We start from the raw sequence: 19,294 nt of genomic DNA, 5'->3' as shown, positions 1-19,294 counted from the left end.
CTCAGTCAGGTCCTTCCACAGAAGTAAAAAGTGCTGGGTTCCCTTGTCTTCCTAAGGTGAAAGATCTTTGCCTAAGCAGATTTCTCACCTATATTCAATCCCCGGAGACTTCAGTCCCTCCCTTGGTTGAAGGACCCATCTTTCTCAGCTTGCAAGAGCTCTGTTGCCTTGTGTCTGTTTAGTGATGAACCCCAACGATGGCCTTACTTCAAAAGGCAGGATGACCTTATGCTGTTCTTCCCTCCCTGTGGTCTTCCCAGTCCCCGCCTGATTTCTATGTAACTGGGACTTCTATTGTTTTGGGTCATACCTTGTGTAATTTCATTGGAGACAGGTGGAGAGCTATCTTCCCTCCTGCCTGGGTAAAATCTAATTCTCCCTTTGTTCGGTCACAGTCTGTAAATCACAGTATCAATGAGTATTCATAATTCCTTATATAATGTCAATACATATATTTCACAATGATCTTAATCACCGGTGTGTCCTAGGCTTTCATAAAACCTCATTTGATACACTTTTATAATACAGTAACATTATAAATTTGAAACTCAAAAAAGAATCCTACAAAAAGTGGAAACTAGGTCAAATTATGAAGGATGAATATAAACAAACCATAAGCATGTAGGGACAAAATTAGAAAGGCCACGGCACAAAATGAGATGAAACTAACTTGAGACATAAAGGGTAACAAGAAAACATTCTACAAATATATTAGAAGCAAAAGGAAGACCAAGGACAGGGTAGGCCCACTGCTCAATGAGGGGGGAAAGACAATAACAGAAAATGTGAGCATGTCAGAAGTGTTAAATGAATTTTTTGTTACAATTTTCACCAAAAAGGTTAGTAGCAATCAGATATCTAACATAGTGAACACCAGTGAAAATGAGGTAGGATCTAAGGCTAAAATTTGGAAAGAACAAGTTAAAAATTACTTAGATAAGTTAGATGTCTTTTAGTTGGCAGGGCCTGATGAAATGCATCCTTGAATACTCAAGGAGCTTACTGAGGAGATATCTGAGCCATTAGTGATTATCTTTGAAAACTCATGGAAGGCAGGAGAGATTCCAGAGGACCGAAAGAGGCCAAATATAGTGCCAATCTATAAAAAAGGAAATAAGGACAACTCGGGGAATTACAAACCAGTCAACTTAACTTTTGTACCTGGAAAGATAATGGAGCAAATAATCAAGCAGTGTGAAAACAACTAGAAGATAAGGTGATAAATAATAGTCAACATGGATTTGTCAAGAACAAATCATGTCAAAACAGCCTAATAATTTTCTTTGACAAGGTAACAAGCCTTGTGGATGAGGGGAAGCAGTAGATGGGGTATATCTTGACTTTAGTAAGGCTTTTGATACTATTTTGCATAACCTCATAAAAAAACTAGGTAAATTTAGCCCTGATAGAGCTACTATAAGGTAGGTGCATAAATAGTTAGAAAACTGTTCCTCAAGAATAGTTATCAATGGTTCACAGTCAAGCTGGAAGGGCATATCAAGTGGGGTCCTTCAGAGATTGGTTTTGGGGCTGGTTCTGTTCAATATCATCATCAATGATTTAGATAATGGTATAGAGTGTGCACTTATAAAGTTTGCGGACAATACCAAGCTGGCAGGGGTTGCAAGTGCTTTGGAGGATAGGGTTAAAATTCAAAATGATCTGGACTGGAGAAATGGTCTGAAGTAAATAGGATGAAATTCAATAAGAACAAATGCAAAGTACTCCATTTAGGAAGGAACAATCAGTTGCACACATACAAAATGGGAAATGACGGCCTAGGAAGGAGTGCTGTGGAAAGAGATCTGGGGGTTATAATGACTAACAAGCTAAGTATGAGTCAACAGTGTAACACTATTGCAAAAAAAAGCAAACATCATTCTGGGCTGTATTATCAGGAGTGTTGTAAGCAAGACATAAGAAGTAATTCTTCTGCTCTACTTCACACTGATAAGGCTTCAGCTGAAGTATTGTGTCCAGTTCTGGGCACCACATTTCAGGACAGATGTGGATAAATTGGAGACAGTCCAGAGTAAAGCAACAAAAATGATTAAAGATCTAGAAAACATGACCTATGAGGAAAGACTGAAAAAATTGGGTTTGTTTAGTCTGGAGAAGACTAAACATTCTTTATTACTATTGACAACGTCACCGTCCTCTCTGTTGCTCAGGCCTTTATGGTCATCTTTGTCTCCTCCCTCTCCCTTGCCCAGTACACCCACATCATGTCAAAACCCTGGTGCTTTTCTCTCATTAACATTTCTAATACCCGACCTTTTCTTTCTGTACACACTTCTACAGTGGTTATCTCATGTCTTGATTACTTAACCTCCTTCCCCTGGATGCCCCGATACCCATATTGTCCTTCTGCCAGTCCTTATAAAATGAAACAGCTAAGATTGTCTGACCTGCCTGTCACAGCCACCCCTCTTTGAGTCCATCCACTAGTTTCCCTTTTCCTACTGCATCAAGTTCAAACTTTGTATCCTTATTTTCAAAACCCTTCACAACTCTCTTCTTCCGTGTTTATCTGCTTTGTCTCTTATTGTGACGTTCATGCCTCCTTTGCTCTCAGCGATGCCAACCATGACTGCTCATTTGTTTGCTTTTCCTACAACCATCTTCGTGCTCTCATCTGTGTTACTCTTACACATGGAGCTCCTTCTTTAAAGTAGTCTGCAAGCCCTCTCCTCCTTCAAATCTCTCCTCTTGACCCACATCTGCTGTGATGCCTACAAGAAATCAGTAATTCCTAGATCCAGGGCAAAAAATACCCCAATACTTTTTTAACATTCTGGTTGTGCACATAGCTAGGTGATATAACCATGAGATTGTAAGCTCCTCAGGGCACATGCCATGTCTTTCTATGTGTTTGTACAGCACCTCGCACAACGAGGCCCTGATCCTGATCAGGGCCGGCTCCAGCATTTTTGACACCCCAAGCGGCAAAAAAAAAAAAAGGCTCGATCGGAGCTGCCGCCGCTTCATTCTTTGGCAGCAATTCGGCGGCAGGTCCTTCCCTCCTAGAGGGACTGAGGGACCCACCGCCGAAGAGCCAGACGAGTCGCCCCTCTCCGTTGGCCGCCCCAAGCACCTGCTTGCTGCGCTGATGCCTGGAGCCGGCCCTGATCCTGATCAGCGTCTTGGGATGCTACTGCAATATAAAAATATTCTAAAATTATGGAGTCCAATCATCAGACATAAACACCCCCGACCTATCCTCTCATCACATGCACACCACACACACACACCTGGAACATTCAGTCCCAGAGAGGGTTTTCAGAGGGGTTTGAGTTGTGTGCTGGTTTTAATACGGATGCAGGAGGTTTACCCTCCCTTCCAGTTAACACTACACGTTTTTTTTCCCCTCAGATACAGCTCTTGGATTGTTTCTTCCATGACACTCTCCCTGTTCTCGAGAAGATTGGCAATAACTAGCCTTTCTCCTAAGTACTGTCAGAGCCAAAAGGCTGAGTCTTTGTAGCAACTTGCAGACAGACAGAGAGCCAGCCCCCTCAAACACCTCTGTCTCTCCCTCCGCACCCCACCTCCGGACTCTGCACATTCTCCCTGGCTCAGTAATATAATCTCATTCACCATCATTGCTCCCAGTTGGCACTGAACTGAGGAGTGAGAGTTCCAGAGGCAAATTGTGTGTGTGTGTGTGTGTGTGTGTGTGTGTGTGTTTCTAAGCTGCCAAACCACAAATATAACTTGGGAGGCCCTGACTGGGTTTTTGTGTGTGTGTGTTTTCCTCTAATTGTCTAAAGCAATAAAAGTAAAGAAGTTTAGATAAATCTTGGATTTTAAGGACTTTGTTCCTGTAGTCCTGATATAGGCAAAACTCCTCAGATTTCAATGGGAGCTTTGCATGTCTCAGGACGGCAGGGGCTGGCTTAAATTGAATAAAACTGTGAGTACAGTATAGGGGGCTTGGTAACAAAGAATTTTGCAAAAAAACAACAAGAGCAGGGAGTACAATGAAGAACAGTGTGGTGAAAGTACATGCTGGCTGTTACAATACTGGACCTCCAGAATAAATTATGTCCCTTTAAAAAGTAATACTTTAACTGTAGATCTATCTAGAGATAATTAAGAAGATATTGTTCTCCTTCTTTCCCTCCCTCCTCCTCTCTCTCTGCAGCAGTTCTGTGGAAACTTTAATACTGCAGCTTGAAACTTGGGCCTCTGGGTCTAAAATGCCTGAGAAAGCACTGCAGGCTCTAACTGTAAAACATTCCTTCGGTGGGCCCTGGAAACAGAGCGAGCTAAGGCAGGAGAGGTTCAGAGAGATCACATGTAAATGAGGGCTGGCTATAAACTCCTGAGAAGCGTTTTATTTAGTTTAAACCTGAACTTGAACTTGCAAATGTGTTCCCGTAGAACTGGACAGAAAGCATTGCGCTGTATAACAGGAAACCATGTTGCTGCTAGTATGGTACCAGCACTAAGGGGTGTGGGGAAGGGGAGAGAGGGGCCAGTGAGAAACAGATTTCTATCCTAAACTTTCCTGCATATTTAATTTTGGGTAGAGTGCAAAGTGACTTGGAAATATATTCCTGTTGCATCAAATTGGAAGAAGATTACAGAACATCCCTAGTATAATGTGTAAGAGGGTGTTTAGTAATTTTAAGGGGGAAAATCAGAGATATTTTGATTAAGAAGCTGATAAGCTCATAATGGTCTTAAAACCAGGAATTGTTCCTATTGAAATGTTATAAAATCATATCATATTGTTTTTCGTAATCACAATATATATATAGTGCTCCTTTGTGAGTTTGTTCTATCTGAATATGGGTAGATCTAAATCTAGATATATTCTTTATAGCAAAAGGGGAAGGAAATAGGTAGGATTTAATTAAATAAATGTTAAACTACTATTCTCCTTTGATAAATTGCAACTGTACCTGTGGTAGAATAAGCCTTGTGGAAATTTATAGATAACTGGTAAAGCTGATAGAATTTAAAAAAACATTTACATTTTAATCCAAAATGTTTTTTTAATTATGTATTCACTTCTTTGCTAAAATTAGTGTTTTGGATTCCTGGTTTTCCTTGCAACAGAAGATACAGAAGTGTAACTCAGGGAGTCCAGGGTTGCTGGCATGTTTAACACAAAGGTGCAGTTGACACCATCTACAGGACCCAGCATGCAGTGTTTCTGTTCAGTTCAAGTGGAGTGTTGTTTACTTGAACTATTATTAATGGACCAAATTATATTAAAGATGAGGGCAGCTGCAGGCCACTTTGTAGAACCTTGCAGGCTATATTTGTCTGCTGGGTCATGCTGTGGTCATCTCTGAGTACAACCAAACCATTTTTAGTCGTCAAATCAGTGTTTTTAATGAAAGTTTGAATTGGATGGATGAAAAAACTGCTTCTTTTTGGCAATAATGCAGGAAATATCCACATAGAGGATCTTTTGGTGCAAGATACTTCAGTGTTTGCTTTAATAACCTTTTTTGTTCTATGACTATATGTAAGGATGACAGGGCAATGCAGTGTGGCCTGGCTAGAATCCCCTTCCATGTGTCTGAGGTTTATCAATGCAGAAACCACCACAGCCTTTGAAAAGTAAACAGCTGGCTTGGCTTTGTGTGCTGTATTTTAGATTAGGGATATCTGGCAGATTTGAGATGACTTTAGCCTGGACTGTTTGGAATACTACAAAATCATTTTTTATAATGTGTTGAAAGTTTGTTCAAATGTCTTAGCTGCACTGCCGCCACCAGCAAGACTGTTTGTATTCCAATCAGAAAACTTTATGGTAGCAAAAAATATTAGAGAACCCATTGGAAGTCTCTGAAAGATCTCAGCTCGCCTTAATCCCCTTGCTGTACCTCAGATCTCAAGTAATTTTCATACTGTGGGCTCACTTTAATGGATAGGACCTATTTTTCATGAAAAAGCAGGAAGTAAGCTGTCTTTCGTAAAAAGATTTACAAAATGTAATCATTGTTGGAATATTCTCTTTGAACTGCCTTGTCCGCAGGGGTGTCTGGCTCCCACTACCCCCGTTTCTTTAGAACACCCTTACAAGTTCTTCTAGCAGATCAGGTACACTGGTGGTTCAATTCTTTGATGTCTTGAATGAATGAAAGAAAAGCATAATAAAAGAGAGCTGTTGATCAAGCATAAAATACTCTTTAAGCTGACAGAATGGCAGAGTTAACACATTCTAAGCTGCTTTTAGTTTTTTCCTTTTTTCCTTACATTTTCCTGTGCTTTGTGTACAGTGGGGGTTTTTATTTTTTGAAAAGTCTCTGATCTATGTAGTTAGCCGCCCGCTAACAAAAACCAAAATGGGATTGTTTCTTTCTCTCTCTCTTTCTCTCTCATTTGCTTGACTACTTTTTTCTTCTTCTCCTTCTTCTTCTTCCTTTTTACCCCCCGTATAAACTGGTTTGCGGTTTAGCCATGGCCCGCTTTCACTGTTTGCCGTGAAGTGTAGAAGACCTACTTTGCCTATTTCAAAGTCAACTTAGTAATAAACAAAAGGGCTCATTCTCTTAACTTTTTAGAAATGAGGTAAAAAATTCAAACCTCTCTCTTTCACAAAATGTTACCAAAATAAAATAAAACAGCCCTTGCCTTGAAAAGCAAACATAAAACTAAAATAAAATACAAATGGATTTATTGTGCGATCACTTTCTTTTAGTTAGAGTCAGGGAATGGGGAAAGTTTTCTTCTCCTAGATCTAATTTAGATCTTAAGTTACCATACATAATTTATACATCATATTCAGAGTGCCTGGTCTGCTGGCTGGATTACATTTCAAACGTTTGCCATTGATAAATTTTACTGTATTATATTCAGACTAAATGTGAATGTCACAGTTCAGTCAACCTTTAATCCTCTGTTCTTCAGGTTCTGAAGGCAGGGGGTCTCCAGCTCAGAACATTGCTTTATGCTTAAGAAACATCTGGGGCCAGCTGGGACACTCGCTGAAATGTTCAGATGTCTGGAACAACAGCAACAGTTACTGCATTAGTATGTTTGTAAAAGGTTTTGGAGGGGCTAGGGTGACTTTAAGGGGTAAAAGCACTAGTTATTTCCAACCTGAGGTTTGAACCAAGAAGAACTCTTAACTGAAGTAAGTTGAACTCTTAACTGAAGTCCCAAGATAGTAGTGGTATGGACTCCTATGCATTTTTAGTAGTCAGCAGCCAGAAGTCCATATTACGAAATTATTGCACATAATTCAATACAGTTTGCCACAATTGGCATTCTCACAAAAGTTATTGGATACAGAGCTACTGTACACCTCGCCTAGAGACTTATGCCCCTCCAGGGAGGATTTTTATCTTTTTGAGGCTGTGCAAACATGCTCATACTGGCGGGTGGCCTATACTGTACTTAGACTTTGGACAACCAGAAGATTCACTCTGTTTTATTTCCCTTTGGGGATGACCAACTTGCTGTTTCTGTCCCTTTCGGTATTTTGTTTTGGAAAATTTAATCACTGAATAATTAATCCCAGCACTAAGAAAAATAACTGCCATGGACCTCAGAATGACCTCAGAATGTCTTTAATATTCACCTGTCAGTTTAGACACAGTGGGTCTCCTCATGCCTGGTGAAACCCTATTGAAACCAGTGGGCCAAATCCAGGCCTGGTAAAAAGCAGGCGCATCCCCATTAACTTCAATAGAGTTTCAGCGGCTTATGTGGAATGTTGTTCACCTTTGAAGTTTCATAGAACGTCTGATTTTGGCCCTGTTCGTTTGAAATGTCCTACTGCAAATGAGCGTGTTACTGGGAGCTTTAAGTCAATGCCAGAAAATCACTAGAACTAGTGCACTGTGATGAATTTTCACAACTGTTTAACCAGGGCCACCCAGAGGATTCAGGAGGCCTGGGGCAAAGCAATTTTGAGGGCCCCTTACATAAAAAAAGTTGCAATATTATAGAATACTATATTCTCATGGGGGCCCCTGTGGGGCCTGGGGCAAATCACCCCACTTCCCCCCCCCCCGCCCCCCGGCGGCCCTGCTGTTTAACGTTTATGGCTAAGATTCAGTACAGCTACCCAAACAGCATCCCCATCTGGGGGACAAGTTATATGGCTATTGTTTTCATTTAGGCTATATCAGGGCTAGACTTTTTTCCCCTCACACATTCCCACCAGCAGAGCTCTTCCAGTGGTAGCAACAGCAGGAATGACATCACGTTAGTTAAAATATTGATGCTCGCTTACACCAACACTCAACGGTCGCTACCACCAGTGGGAATTTTTAAAAATGGGTCTAGTGTGGACAAAGCCTTAGACATAAATGGATTATGCGAAGAAAAATCTCCTGTGTGTGGAGTTAGTGAGAGATTTAAATGTGTGAATGTCCTCAAATAACCTACATAGCCTAGAGAAGTAAGCCAACTGTCACACCCAGTTGTGGATTCCACATTAACCACCTCCTTCCGCAGTGTTAAACTTTGCCCTCAAGGACTTTTGTTTAACTTTTTAATGTGAAAAACAGATACTGCTGCTTTACAACCTCCACTTTTTGCTTTAAGTGAACGGCCTCATTGTTATTTCAGGAAATGTTCAGGTAGAAGTAATTCTAACAAGTTTTTGTTTGTTTTGTTTTGTTTTAAAACATGCAGAAAATGCTTATGATTATGTTTCAGGGCCAAGATAAAATAAATCACACAGGAAGGCTGTTCTGGGGAGATTTTAATAAACTTTGGGCCTGATTCTGTATTTCTGACCCAAGCAAAAGTGTTAGTGAAATCAGTGAAGGGCTGTCTGCTTTTCTCTTGTAAATGTGCCAGTTTCCAGTGTGTGTTTCCTAGTTGTTCTTTCCAGTACAAAGGACACAAGTGCCAAACGTTGCTTAAGGTTTTGTGTCTGTGCCTGTGCTATCTTCAGAATAGCATAAAAAAACAAATAGACTGGCACTATGAAAGAAACATAATTGCCATTTCAGTTTTCCTGTTTAGGATTCAGTCAAGTAGATATTGTTTATGGTTCATAAAACCTTACTAGTGTGAGGATTCTAAGATACTGGCAGTGTAAAGCTTCAACTTTCATGGTGCTGTAAATTAGGGGGGGAAAGTGTGATAATACTCCTCCGAGAACAGTAAAATAGAGCTCCGCAATGGTTAAATGGAATTTTATACGCGCATTCGGTGTGGAACTGTTTTGCATTACATGAGTTGAATACCTTAGAGATGACACACATCTGCAGGCACTTTATTAAATCCTTAGTCAGCACTTTTCAACCTGATGAGATTACTTCTTCATTTGACTGGAGAAAGGAAAGCTAAGATCTTGTACTGGACTGCAGAATTCTTTTTGATGTTTCACCTTGAACACTAGAATAGGACAGTGAGATACTCTGTAGGTCAATACAGAACTGTAGTAATACTGTTGACTATATAGCAGTAATTTTACTTAGCTAGGACCTTTTGGTCCAGTGGATTCATTTAACTCTAAACTCCCCACTGCAGTACGGTTTAAAAAAAAAATATGGGTCAAAGCTAAACGTTTGCTTTTCTGGTAAAATGCACAAAGATAACTTCATCCTGCATTGGGTTGTGATATTGCATGCAATTTAAATGGAGATGTAAAATTAAGAAAAGAAATACATTTGTTCCCCAGCTGGATGCAGTAGGTTAGATTGCAGGACATGAAAGAAGGATAAAATGTAGGTGGTAGCCAGAAAGCATAGTCAAGCTTAAATTATGTTGGGGAGCAATAGCAAAAAATACCACACGTATAGATTTGGGTTTGCTTGTTTCACTATGCCATTTAATCATTCAAAGAACTCTGCAAATCACAGATCTCAGAGCTGCATATTCTGTTATGTGCTTCATACACATTTTTCATTTTATATGTTGAGGTCTGCTCCTCCTTTGCAGTGGAAGTTTCCTAGGTGAGTCAAAAGGATAATCAAACTCTTCAAATATAATCCAAGAAGATTTAAACTCATATGTAAGGTCTGGGGGACATGGGTTCTTAATATTAAAAAATTGTCTAGGAAAAACAGGATAATTAGGAATGTGTATGTCTGCTGTAAAATATAAATCAAAATGGTATCTTGAGAGCAGTGCGGGATCTGATGAGAAAATGCACCGTTTTAATCTTGCTATTCTGCTGTCTCAGCATATAAAATATTTCATCAAAGAATGGTTGCAAAACTACCCAGTGCCATGCAGATGTTTGTCATTTGAATTTCTTACTCTTAAAATCAGCTTTTATGCGAAGGTCATTTGGATAACGACGTCACTGGACACAAGTTTACGAAAATATGTTTCAGTTCAATTCTGAAAGGGTTAATTAAGTTTTCCGTTGGTATTAAGATTGAACTGTGTCTGCAGGAGTCATATTGACACCCCAGTGCATGGTAACTCTACTCCTTTATTGACATGTTGCTAGTCAGGAGCACAATAGCACTCTGTGTCTGCAAATCATTGGTAAAATCATCTCAAGAAAAAAAAAAAAGTTTGAAAGCCTAACGCTAGACAAAGGCACAAGAGCTGCACTGCGCAGCTAAAAACTCCAGAGTCAGCAACTTCTATTGATTAAAAACTAACCTTTAAAGTAACTCTCAGAGTGTGTGGTTAGCATTTAAATTTAAACATGTCATGAGTTGATTTGTGTTACAGAATACCAACTCCGAAGGAGTTACATTCACATCAGATTTTTTTTTCTAATTCCCTTAAGCAGCTAAAGTATTTCACGAAATGTCAATAGGGCAGTGGAGAAAAAAAAAAGGTGTTTTGAGGGGGGGGTGGGGGAAGCCAAACTGAGTCTTGTAGTTCCTTTTCCCATGCAAATATTCAGCCCCAAAAGAAAAGTGTGGGGAGTGAAACACAATAATTAGACCTTTGTCTAACTTTCCCAAGTGCCAGAGAAAGACAGATTAATTAAATATACAACAGTGTTAGTTTTTGGAGTGGGGGTCTCTCTTGCTGTGTAGGTCATAAATTAGGCAGAATAAATACTTCAATGTGTTTGCAGTGGGCCTGCTACGTCAGAGCCACTGGAAGGTTGGTGGGAGGAGAGCAGAGTGTTTCTTGCTAATGATAGTCACGTCTGGGTCTGTCTGGTTGCTCCTAGCAACCAGACATGATGTAACACCAGGATGAACTTGAACTTGGGGGACTTGAAAAGGGAACAATAGACCAGAGCAATCAATAAAGCCTATTTCAGTGAAGGATTACAGAGCTGCTCTGGGGTAACCTTGTCTGCAAGGCACACACTGAATAGTAAGATGTGTGAAGAAACTTTTTGCTTTTTAAGAGGAGTGCAGAAGCACTGCAGAATATTTTAGTAATGCAGTGAGTAGCAGGGAGAAATGTGGTATAGAAAAGTGCACCCCCTGCTGTCCAAAATGTGCACTAAGAATCATTAAAAGAAATACTGCATTTAACTGCATTGAAGGAAGATTAGGAGTTTCAAACTGGTTTCCTTACACTTCAGTAATTAAAACTCCAGACCACTTTAGCATCCCAATAATCCAAATCCAATCTATTAAAAATGAGATGTCCAAAGACTAGGAAGGTCTAATCATGATGCCAGTTTAGCAGAGGTCTGGACATATTGCACAATTACTACTTTTTTGAATTAGTGGAAGGTGTTGATGTGTATTTGCCAGAGCGATTTGCCTTCCTGAGTTCTTTAAAGCAAGCGGTTAACAATAACGCACGTCTGAAAACACAGGAAGTGTATTTTTAAAAAATCTGCTTTTTAAATAAAAGTCTGCTTGTGAGGCCAGTAAATCTTACCCCAATGTATATAACTATCATTTAGCTGTTTATCCAGGTGATCAGGCAAACCATGATGGTAGCCAACTGGACCTCTGCAGTAAAAGGATTTTTACCTATTTGAATGACCAAGTCTGAATTTTAACCCTTTTGCTCCCTGCTATGTACTTTCACAAAGCTCATCCTTGTCCATTCAGACCATTCTGAAAGCTATAACATTTGTATTATGATTGTAAAACATACACGTAAAGTTCAGAACACCTTGAAAATTGTGAATGTTATGATACCATCCGGGGGCCAATTCTTGCTTGCCTTATCTGTGCGAGTAACCCTATCAAAATCAATGGGACTGTTTAATCAACAAGGAGAGCAGGATTTGGCACTGCTGTTAAAAATAAAATAATAAGCAGTGGCTACATAAACCCTGGAAGAATTTTTTTCTGTTTATAAGCTTTGCGTATGGAAACTATTTCATTTAATTACAGCCTGTTTGAGTACGAATACAAAATTTGCATGCAATAGTTGAAATAGATATGGGGATGGTATGTCTGTGCTCAGAAAGGGGAATGAAGGAAGAGTTAGCTAATGAAGTGAATTGGGAACTGGATTCCTGACAACATTTCTCATATCATATTTTTTATTTTATCAGCTTCTGTAGAGCCTACCACCATGGCAAGAACATATAATCTTGAAGTCCAGCATGGATCTTGCCTTAGGGGCCTCTATAAATATTAATACATAATATTGTGGTGGATGTACTATAAATCACATGACATGCTGAAAAGAAATGGAGGAAATAGTTGGTAAAACTTGTCATCAGTATGTATGTGTTCAACTATGCACCTAATATGATATGACAGGAGCTTATATAAAATGAGTTTCAGCAACAAGTCTCTCATACCTGAGCCTTTCTCATTATACTCTTTTACCTTAAACTATAGTTACTGCTTGTTATTTTAATTCCCTAGAGAGCAGTACATCATAGTCAAATTCAAATCCACATTCAGTTTAGAATCCCAGGATCTGATACTGATCTTACTCGTATCTATTTTACACTGGTGTGAATCCATCAGCCCTGTTCTGATCTCACTTATACCCATTTACCCCAGTGAAAATAACGCTACATTGACTTGAGCGTAGCTACTCTTGACTTACACTAGTGTAAATGAGTGGTAACGAATCTGTGCAAATAGCTCAGTGTGTCAAGTCCTCAAACTCTTTCCCTCTGTTTCGAATTCGAGGATTGCAGTGCTATTTGCAGCTCCTTCCAAAACATCTATAATTACAATCAGCTGAAAGGTTTTCTCTCTGTTTTGCAGTCCTGGTACCTGGGATAAAAGTCACAGCTTCCCGTCTCCCACCGGACAGACCACCTGACTCCTTCCCAACTCTGTAACATGGAAGCAGCAGCAACACAGTGCAGTTACTTCACGTCAGTGGAAGGAGAGATGAACAGATATCGACAGCAAACAACTAGTACATGGAAATGGCAAATGTTATGGTCAATGGCAAAGGCCATAACTTTTTTGAGATTTTTGTTTCGACGCCTTCGGGACAGTTGTGATTTCTCATATGGTGCTGGAAATGGTTGGGCTTTGTAATTTTTGAAGTGTTTCATTGGTAGTGTAAGTATTAGGTGACACTGGGTAGAACTAGCCTCTGCTGCTGCTTACTGACTCGCTGTTGTAACACACTTTCCATATGGAGCCTAACTGTTTTACAGCATTTTCATTGATTTTTTTTTCCCATGCAGGTGTGAGACTTCTTGAGAAATCATGAAACACACTTAAACTGTAACTTTTGTAGTAGCTGAATTCTGCAATATATAAACGTACAGGACAGACATAGGGCATGTTTTTCTGTAACAGATCGGGGGAAAATGCAGTTTTTTGTTTTGTTGGTTTTTTTTTTTTTTTTTTTACAGTCAGATACAGTTAGATACATAACATGAAAAAAATGAGCATTGTCAACAGGTTTTTTTCCACTCAAGTTGCCGAGTGATTTAAAACAAACTACTACTATTCACTAAAAAAAGAAAAAAAAAGAAAAAAAAGAAAAAAGTTTGAAATGCTGCACTTACATAACATTTTTTCAACAATTTTCAACAATTACACAAAAATTCATGCAGAAATGGGGAAGTTGGTCTGTTTTGACAGAAACTGACAGGAATCAAAACAATCGAATTTTGAATTGAGTAAAGTGCAATTTCATTGGATAGCTAAATATCTTTGTAAGATAGAGATTGTTGAAAATTCTATTTTTGTTTTCCAAGTCCTTCCACCCCAGGACTCTAAAATATTGGGGTAAAAAACAGCCTTGCAAGAAAAAGGGGAGCTATTTTTGCTTTTTATGTTTTTTATTGTTAAACTTGTATCCCTTTAAAACTGAAGGAAAATTAAAAAAAAAATCTAATGGTGCTTTTACCACAATATGTTAACTACATTAAATGCTAATTAATCATTTTCTGTTATCAAAGCACATAACTAAAATTAAATCATAATATCTGTTAATTTTATAAGCTAAAAGTCACTATAATGGATTATGCCAATTCTGACAAATTTTACGTCTTTCCGGCAATATAGGGTTTATCAGTTCTCAGACACCTTGGGAATCATATAGAACGGTCCAGAAATTAAAACACCTTTGTGTCCCTGAACTGGTACTTTTTCTGGACTACAAAGAAAACAATACAGAAACGAATGCTGATGTGACAACTTACGCCAGTTCAAAGCAAGGGCACTTGCTGAAAAAAAAAAAAAAGTTTGGACCCCAAACGTCCTGTATCTTATGTACAAAAAAAAAAGAAAAAAAGGAAAAAAAAGAAAAAAAAAAGAGTGCAAGTGATTTTTCCTATCAGACAGCGGAGCATCCCTTTGCTTCACATGTGACTTTAAGAAGGTTTCCTATACTATACATATATATACGTTCTGGTTGGCAAGTCCAGCTAATCAGAGAAAGTCTCTGCATGTTCTAGTGTTAGTAACTAATTTTTATATAGTTAATGTAGGGTAAAGTAGAGTGCATTAAGACACAATATTGTAATCCCTATTCCAGGCACTTGCCTTTAAACTATGTTTGTACGGCCCTTCAGAAGGGTTTCTACTACTGTCCTATACAATCAAGTAACTGAAATTCTTGGGAAGACACTTTGCTCCTCATCTTTTCCCTGAAACAATGTTTTTTTTTTCTTAATTTGCACGAAACAAAAAAAAAACAAAAACAAAAAATTCCATATCAATGTGCCTTGCCCTGGATAGCGATTATTTGTGGAATTGTTGCACATGTTCCTATATTGAAAGGGGTTTTTCCCTAGTCAAGCATTTGGAGACACTTTTTGTAAATGTGACTTTTATGTCAGCCATTGTCAGTTTCAACATCTAGAATTAAATAGAATGTTAGTTGTTCCGCAGATAGGAGTAGTGTTTATTGTCCTGTATGGTCAGTGGCAGTGCTATTCTGAGATCTGTAGATGCTAGATTATCAGTATTTTTGGATGTTGCTGCATTTTACATTTTATTTGGAGTCTTCCTTTTGTTTTGTTTTTCCCAGATATATGAAAATATGCAATACCTGCTTATATCATGTAGAAAAGCTTAGCAATTATTAATTTTTCTTTTAATTTTTTTTTATTTGACCAAAGTTGGTGCTGCACTTGACGCAGTGTGTTTTAGGTGTTTGTCTTTGTACTTATGTGATTTTGAATGCACATGCAGGAAGGGCTCTTCTTAGAGAAGCAGTCAAACTGTGAAGCACTAAGCTGAACCCTGCTTCAAGCAATTTTTGTTTTACAATTGTTCCTTTCACAAGCAAGCCTTAAAAAAAAAAAAAAAAAAACTTCCTTTTTCTTCAGATCCCACACCCATTTTTATTAGCAGACTGCAATCAAGCCACATTCAACAAAAGTATATAATGCCCATTTTTATATGCACGTTTTTAAACTTCCAAGTTCTGAAAATTGTTTACTGGTTATTCTCTATTTAAGGAAAAAAATAAAATGTTTTGGATTTTCATATGTGTCTGATAAGTGGTTGAGTAGTCATTTTGCTCTGTTGTATTGTGTGATTGTTAGTATATGGTATCACATCCTCTAGCCAGCATCCTTTGCCTTCCCTATAGCACTTAGCTGGGCATTACTTTATTAAGACATATGTGCACTAAAAAAAATAATAATAAAATTAAAAAAATAGCAGCTTTCAGTGCTTCACAGTGAAGGGAAAAAAGCCTAGACAAACATTTTGTCAGAACCTTGCTATAAGCCAAGGTATTACCAGTAAATTGGTTGTATATACAATAAAATTGCACCCTTTTTTAAACAAAACAAACTTAAGCAATAGTTTGGGCAGTTAGTTGTTTTTAGTGAGCATGTTGTAGTCATGGCTGCAAAGAGAGAGAATTAAACTGCCCACTCAGAAGATATGTAATTTGTATGTTGTATAGTTTTATTGATTACACTGATTTATTCTACCCTATTTTATAATGCAGGACTTTTGTAATGTTGTTTAAATGAGGACAAATTTCTGTCAAATTAGCTTAGTGGAATTTCTGATTGTTCGTTATAAAGGCAGCGTTCATAGAATTGCTTTTTTTTCCCTTTGGGAACTGGATTTAAGTTAAAAACTTTCCTGTTTCCGTTTTGTATGTATTTAAATACAGTTATTTTTCTTCTCTCAATGGTATAGCATATTCCTATGCTTGAGAAGTATAGGCTACTGAAGAACCATTGTAAATGGACAGTACAGGTATGCTGTATTTTTGAAGGTATTTTGTCGCATTAAGTTTGATGACGCTAAAGTTAGGGAATTCTGATCAGAATTGCAGAAGAAAATGTTTTAAAGGCTTTAAAACATTAGGTAGGCAGTCAAGGGTGTTAATCAACAGTGGTTGTAAAGTATTAAACACACTAAATTAAATTTCTGTTCACCTTATTACCATGCAGAAAACACAGCAGTTCAGTTCTGTTCAGGTATGGAGAACAAACAGTTTTTTATTCCTCAAAGTAAAGCAAAGACTGGAGTTCTGAGCAAGACAGCTGCTCGGGGTGTGCAGCCTACAATAAAGAAAACATGCAAGATTCAGGCCGACAGTGTTAGTCCCTAACTCAGAATCTGATTACATTTCCTTCCCCTTTTAAATTGTTTTATTAGTTTGTGAAAAAATAATGCAAACAACTTTTATTCCCTCTCCATCCCATCTTTGGAAATTTTGTCAGACACAAATACGGACCCATACTCAACTCCTTCCTCCCCCACCCCATCCCCAAATTTAAAGATTTAAAAATTGCTTCTCATGAATTTACTCCACCAGTTCATTCCTCTCTTTTTGAACTAGGGCACTTGCTTTTGTGGTGCTGCGCACCCCAGCAATGCCATTCTTTATTCCTCGTCCTTTATCATAAAACGTACGGGCTAAAGTTAGGCAGCCATGGAATACTTTGTCTCCGCTCTTTATTCCCCCCTCATCCCTCCTCTCTTGAGGTTGAAGGGTAAAGGGAACACAAACTTTCCTCAACTCCACAGTATTCAGTCAGCCCACAGGAATATGCAAAATCCCTCTAACTTTGTTTTTCTTTCACTATTTCTTTTTGTTCCATATATTTTGCAGCTTTGTAGTAACAGTGTTATAAAATATTTACTGTACAAAAAAATACAAAAAAACCCAGATACATAGCCTAAAACAGTTTTTTTTTTCCTTGTGGTGATTTCTTTTTTAAAGAATGTCAGTTAATATTGTACTTTGCATTGTGTCTCTGGAAATATCTTTTTTTTTTTTTTTTTTTTTTTTAGAAGGCCTCCATCGAACAAAATTAAAAACACAACCGGCATGATAATGTAAGGAGAGCTTCAATGGCACCTAAAAACTAAACAAACAAATCTCATGAGATCTGTTGGAGGAAAGTCTCATGAAGTGAACGCTGCCTGCTAGGCAGGATTTTCATCAAATCAGTCTTGCAATGCCAATTTTGTCTTGAAGTCAATGCATGTATTACTGTTTGACAGTAAACCCGGCTATGCCATCAGCAAGTCCAAGGCTGTGCAATAGTCTAATTAGTATCGAGTACATTTTCCTTTTATTTTTTCCAATAAAAAAGCAGTGGGATGAAAATTGCTTTGATATATAGCAGGTAACATTGAAGCTATTCCATAGCACTTAACTGTAGTGAATACTGTGTCACCAATTCTGAAATCAATTTAATGTTTAATGCAAATCCATTACATGGTGCTATTACAGGCTGGCAAAATGATTTACAAAAATGTGACAACTTGGGCTCAATTCACTCTGCTTTCCAACAATGTAAATGCATAGCAGTGTTTATCTGCATGAAAACTATGCACTAATCTATCTGAAAAAAAAAAAAAGAATATATCAACTTTGGTATCTACTTTCCGTTTACTTAAATCCTTGCCTTTTTGGTCATTGTTATAATGCCAGCTTTAGGACAGAAAGAATTATAAGAAAACCAGCATAATACCTGATATATTAAAATGTAGTGCCTGTGAAATCTGTATTATATTGCTCTTCTGAAGTAAGATTTTTCTACACCGGTAGCCTTCGCTGTCTGTCAGAACCTTCTGATATAGGTGATGTAAAATAACCGTACAATATTAATGCATGCTATTCCATAATGCTTAGTGAGCTATATGAATATTACTCAAAGTTATGTTAGTCTTTTTTTCTGACTTGGTTCTTGTCAGATAGGTTTAAAGATATTTCACTGAGAACGCAAATTCTGTCTTTTCTTGATTTGGGGTGTTTTCAGTATTTTGGAGGTATACATTTACTTAAATTCAGTATTACTTGTGTTGGGTTTTTTTTCTTTTTCCTAGAGGGCAGGCATGGGTATTGAGACCAGAAATCCGTGCCTGGTAAGATGTTTGTCTCAAAAGCTACCATAAGAATTCCAAGAGAACATATGTATAAAGTTTAAATTTAAAGGATAGTTCTCAAACCCATAACTGAGACTTAGCTGATGTTGAAAGCGCTTTCTTAATGGGCAGTGTTTAACCAGGTACCCATGCTTGACCCTTTTTCACATCAGACCTCCTCATATAAAAGGAAAAATCCTTAAAAAAAAAAAGAGAGAGAGAGAGAAAGAAAAGAAAAAAAAAGAAAAATCTTATGTGGCTATTTAGTTTCAATATTTTTCCTTCTAACAAAACTCTGTACAAACTTTCGGCCCAATTCATAAAAGACCATTTGCTATTAACACGGGATTTTGGTGTACTTTTCTCATCCAAATCTAAGAACACTACTCCAAGTATATGCTTCAGCAAGACCCTCTTCCCTGTGCATAAGCACCCACCTGCCTTTTATGCCCCCTGAGGGCTACACACCCCATAACAGGGTGCAGAATCAATCAGAAAAAGGGGCCACGGCAGGGGACAGACTGTCATATCCAGCACCTGAAATACACAAGAATTTTAAAAGGAAAGGGGAATGTAGAGGAGGGGACAGCCCTATACTGCACTCTGGCCATTATGTGCGATGTTCCTCGATTACAAATGGAATTAGTCTGTTCCATAGCAAAATATGCTAGGTGTGCTACCTCTGATTTCCACAGAGACCATTCATAAAGGAAAACACTCACACA

At 38.2% G+C, this 19,294-nt stretch overlaps 1 protein-coding gene across 4 annotated transcripts in view; it reads left to right on the top strand.

Annotated features, from left to right (window-relative positions):
• Nucleotides 1-18,065, top strand: part of NFIA (nuclear factor I A) — a 311,476-nt gene extending 293,411 nt beyond the window's left edge. For all 4 annotated transcript variants that reach the window (XM_054036629.1, XM_054036631.1, XM_054036630.1 and 1 more), the window contains one exon: nucleotides 13,026-18,065. In XM_054036629.1, the coding sequence (XP_053892604.1) occupies nucleotides 13,026-13,043 (18 nt within the window). In that variant the 3' untranslated portion in view covers nucleotides 13,044-18,065. The remainder of the gene's footprint in view (nucleotides 1-13,025) is intronic.
• The last annotated feature ends 1,229 nt before the right edge of the window (nucleotides 18,066-19,294 follow it).

Source organism: Malaclemys terrapin, chromosome 8 (assembly GCF_027887155.1).
Source record: "Malaclemys terrapin pileata isolate rMalTer1 chromosome 8, rMalTer1.hap1, whole genome shotgun sequence".
NCBI lineage: Eukaryota > Metazoa > Chordata > Testudines > Emydidae > Malaclemys > Malaclemys terrapin.
Note: the sequence above shows the minus strand (reverse complement) of the source record. Positions and strands in the feature narration are given on the sequence as shown.